The 5,043-nt window shown below is 44.6% G+C and overlaps 1 protein-coding gene across 1 annotated transcript in view; it reads left to right on the forward strand.

The window, feature by feature from the left end:
• Positions 1 to 3,976, forward strand: part of ctnnal1 (catenin (cadherin-associated protein), alpha-like 1) — a 37,026-nt gene extending 33,050 nt beyond the window's left edge. The window contains exon 2 of the mRNA XM_060043387.1: positions 3,698 to 3,976. Within this exon, the coding sequence (XP_059899370.1) occupies positions 3,698 to 3,961 (264 nt within the window). The 3' untranslated portion in view covers positions 3,962 to 3,976. The remainder of the gene's footprint in view (positions 1 to 3,697) is intronic.
• The last annotated feature ends 1,067 nt before the right edge of the window (positions 3,977 to 5,043 follow it).

A 5,043-nucleotide genomic window follows, 5' to 3' on the forward strand; every position in this document is an offset into this window, starting at 1 on the left:
TTTTTTTTAGGCCTAATGGAGAGCGGTGGAGCCGTGAGACAAACACAGCGATGCACGGGCTTCCACTCACAAACAGCGGACCGACCTCACAGTATGAACCTGATAGGTCCTCAAATAGGCCTGTTCTCTTCCCCACATTCCACTGCATTATTGCACTCTGAGTCATGCGTGTTGCGGAGCCCAACACTTGTCAGCCAATCAATCAGTCAGCAAGTCATCCAGCCAGCCAGCCAGCCAACCACAAACAGGGTAGGGGGGTGTAGTCTCTATGTGTGGTCAAAGCTTGACAGCATGGCGTCAATGCAGTGAGGTTAACATTGTGGGCGTGTGAGGAAGGAAACAGCAAGGAGAGAGAGATAGAGAGAGGGAGAGGGAGGCACAAAGCGAGGGGTTGTGCTGGTGTGTCAATGAGCAGTGGCAGACACACTCTCACCTCTACCAGCGCCTCATCCATCCACCCCCACCACCACCAACACCAAGCCCAACCCTCGCGGGACCTGGGGCGAGACACGACACTGGACTCCGTAGAGAGACAGGAATCAGAGGACGGAGGGACCTATGGAGGAGGGGGTAGCTGGGTTTTCATCAGGCCATGTGGGGCTGGAGGAGGGAGGAAGAAGGGGGTGCAGCAGGATATGAATGAGGGAGGACACGCAGTAGCACAGATCAGAGAGTCGAAAAGGCAGATAAGAAGCACAAGAGGAGGAGTGGCGGACAAAGAGGGAGAAGATATTCATTCTAAAGGGCCGTAAGACAGCAGGATGGGAGGGGAGCTGTGGTGGTGGTGGTGGTGGTGATGGTACAGAGACAAGTCTCTTAATGGTATACGTTGATTCTTGTTCAGAAACAACATGTTTTCTCCTGTCTCAGTGTGCACTGAGACAGGAGAAAACATTTTGGCATCGTAGAAAACGATCGACCCGGTTTTGCAATGTTTGTTTGTTTCCACTTAGGCATAATTTATTGGCCTGGAACAAAAAACTGAGATATACACATGCACAAAAATAGGAAGTTGAAGACGAGTTTAGTCTGTCTGGAGTCAAACTGTCTAGAGACAAGGCCAATACGTGAAGGCCAAAATACTCAATCTTGGGGACTCCTTTTGGAGAACCTGCAGCTATATCACAGCCTACTATTTTAAGTATGTACTTTTAAATATATTGCCGGACAGGGATACTACTATGACTATATATAACCAGCCGGGCGAGAACACTGTGTTCCTTCCTCAACTGTATGAGAATGTGATTTAGCCATATCTAATTCTGTTCTGAGACCAGATTCCAAAAAATCTGTCACAGTGCGATCACTTATTAATTACAATCCTCTACGGGCCAAACTAGGGCCCTGACAAACACTGCCAATAAAAGATGCCATCTTCTTTTCAAAAACGGTCATATTGTGGAAGATAATAATAATATCCCTACAGCACTGATGTTCATTTTGATTGTTCCACCGGCTCTGTGGGGGATACACTGACCTTTGAACCTGTCCAGGCGGGCTTCTATTTCTCATTCTAAATGTCACTGACCTGTTTTATATTTAACAAGCTTGGCTTATTGCTAAGTAATATCCAGTCTAGGAGGGGAGAAGTTAACTTCAGAAAATGAATAACATGGTGTATTGATAATAAAGAAGTAATAACCATCAGATCTTTTTAATATTTGTGTGTCAAGAGAAATCAGTATTATTATCAAAATATTTTAAGAACTCAATCTTTTCCTAACCTTTATGAATTTGAACAATATTCATTGTATTATACAGGTATGTATAGATAGGATAAGAAGGGCAAATCGTATGAATGTTTAACAGAAGCGACAAGAGACAGCAGATGCCCCCTTTAACACTCACACAAAGTTGGCTTATCACAAATCGATAGTAGTGCACAGTTAATTAATACACACAGAAGAGGAAATCAATGACTGGTAGAACGGTGTTAATGAGGACCACTAAAGAAGCTGTGGTCAGTGGAATGTTTAAGTATTATATGCTATCACTATCGACTCCTACAGCAGGTAAATACCTATAGTTAGAGGACGTATAGATAGAGGTGTGGGAAAACTGTATCTGTTAATGACAGTTCAGATCAGTCATTTTAAAGTGGAGATGTTCCTGGGTGAAACAGCCAATCCCCTCCAGTGTCTCTTTCCTTTCCTCTTGTCTGATTGGAGAGAGGTGGAGTTCCTTTGCGACTATAGTGCTCTAATCACCTTGAACACTGCTTTATCCAAACAACCCCCACCTGTCATGGGCTGTTTTGCTATATATATGTTACTTTCCTAATTTTTTTCACAACTTCCTGAGCTGACCAATATTCAGGAGCTGGAAGTGCAGTTCTGTATGCAGGGAGCTTTAGTGACAACCAGTTTTTGGGTCCTCTGGCTTCTGTGAAAGCCTCCTTTTCTGTGCAGTAGCAAGTCTTTCTCATTAAGATCCTCCTCACTTTCGGCAGTGCTCTGGGGGTATATTTTGTAAGAAATTAACTTGCAGTTCTTCAACAACAGTAATAAAAATTAAGTTGGAGCACGCCTTCTGTTTTCGTTAAAAAAAAAAAGACACTGGCGGTCCCTGCAATCTCGAGTCTAACATAGTCACGGATTCCATTTTCTTTTGAGTTTCGAAACGAAAAAATGTCCACTCCATTCATTCTCACTTCCATAGACGATAAAGTCGTACACTTTTTTCAATTCTAGGGTGACTGGGCAATCTGGGTTTGATTACGTCTCCATAAGGACATACAACACCAGTGAGTGTATAATGAAGACTAATAAACACACACACACACACACACACACACACACACACACACACACACCACACACACACACACACACACACACACACACACACACACACACACACACACAGCAGCACCCCTGGAGACCTATTTTATCTGCACGCCAATTAAAACCTTTTCCAATGCCCCCTACTGAGCACATACACCCTCTCTCTCTCTCTCTCTCTCTCTCTCTCTCTCTCTCATCTCTCTCTCTCTCTCTCTCTCTCTCTCTCTCTCTCTCTCTCTCTCTCTCTCTCTCTCTCTCTCTGTCTCTTTCACTCTGTCTTAACTATCTCTCTCTAACTCAGATCACAGCTTGAGAGGCGATGTATAAATATTTGACACTCTTGCCGCTTACCGTTTCATAATTGATAGCACAAAATTGCCAGCAGGACAACAGCCGCACCCAAGCGTTTGTTCATGTTTTTCGTTCATTATGTTTTCGCTCGCACGGTGTCTGTCGAAGTGGGGAGAAGTGAGTTTAAAAGTTCTCACTGGCTCTCCTGTGGTAATTGGATTTGTTTTGTTTTGGAGGAGCAAATCACAAAGGCTCGGCGCGTTTGACACCTTTACCTTAAATAACAACATTGAGGTAGCAGCCATTGGACCCACATCCAAATCAGTTGGCACTCTTCCTTGACTGCTTTTAGAGAGCCCCTCTTCTACCACCAGGTGGGATCTAGGATTTAGCCATCACACTTCTGGGTGGGCTCTTTGACCTGTGATGTTGTTATAGCGTAGATTTTGACATTGCTTGTAATGGTCAATGAACCTCTCACATGGTGGTGAAATAGGGGCCCTTTAATAGCACAGTGTTTCACACACTCTCCCTTACTGATGAAACACATCTCCTTCCCTTCTCTTCATCTAAATCACACCTGAGTTATCCAAGCTTAATCCCCTCCTGTTCTCTCTATCTAGATCACCACCCTCATCAACCACAAAGACAAGCCCAAGAAGTCGGAGCGCACGCTGGCGGCCATCCACAGGGTGGGCCAGGCGGTGAGCGTGGCCGTGGGGCGCTTCGTGGCCGTGGGGGAGGCCATCGCCACGGAGAACCAGGAGCTGAAGGAGGAGATGGGCCAGGCCTGCTTCGAGGCGCGCCGAGCAGGTAGAGGATGCCTTGGTGTTTGTGTTATGAGTTTATGTCGAATCACATTAAATGTTGGGCTTTATATTTTTTAACAAAAGCAGCCTATGGAAATGTACAATCTTAAAAACACACAATGTTTACCCCCCCGGTGTTGAATTCACATATTTTTTATTATTATTTATTTATTTTTCGTATAGTTTCTTTGATTGAATTTAAATTAAAGGTGCAGTCTGTAGGATTCAGTATCATCTAGCATAGAGGTTGAAGTTGCAGACCAACCAAATACTCGCCTCCCTCCCTTTCCAGCGACGTAGGAGTGGCTATGATAGCAGCGAGTAGCTGAGTGTCAAGTTCCTCGAAAGATCAGAGAGCAGAGGGGGTCTGGATAATGCTAGGGAGCATTGACTGGTACATTCCTGTCACACCTTTTTGATACTGGATCAAATCTATCTAATCACAATATATCGTCAAAAGCAAAGAACATGTTGTGCTACTGAGACACAATATCCCGAATGGTATCTACGTTTGACGTCGACGTTTTAAATTGACGTCGCGTCAACTTGTAGTGGGGGACATTGGGAAACTAACCTGATAGTAACCCCCTGTCCTCCCTAACAGCTACAATTATGACAACCACCACCAGCCACCTCTCATCCAGTCAGCCCTGTTATATCTGGCTGCTGGCTGTCAACGGCAACCTTGGCCGTGGTGGAGCTTCTACATGAACCGCTTTGTCTGTCTGCCTCCCCCTACCAAATGAAAGGAACACTATCTCTCTGGATAGGACTTCAGACGTAACACAGTGGTGATAATACGGTTATTTTGTATGTGTGTGGGGGCGAAGGGGGGGGGGGGGGGTTCTTTGTTTATCCCTCATTCTACTTTCTCAATATTTCAATTTCAATTACTTCTTTCAAAACGGATGATGTCTCCCACTTTCATCCAAAGAGATGTTTTTGAAACTCTGCACAATTCTCCACCAAAATAAACAGAATGTTTAGAAGGCAGAGGATGAAAGGCCCAGATAATACTGAGCCCATAGGGAAGGGTAGAGCTAGCTACGCCTCTCTCTCCTGTGTGCTCTAATTAATTCAATATAGGCAGATGGATAGCATTAGCTTGATGAGCTTTAGTTACTCATCTCTAAATAGACAAGGCTCAACTGGGAAAGGTC

The sequence above is a fragment of the Gadus macrocephalus genome, chromosome 22 (assembly GCF_031168955.1).
Source record: "Gadus macrocephalus chromosome 22, ASM3116895v1".
NCBI classification, from domain to species: Eukaryota; Metazoa; Chordata; class Actinopteri; order Gadiformes; family Gadidae; genus Gadus; species Gadus macrocephalus.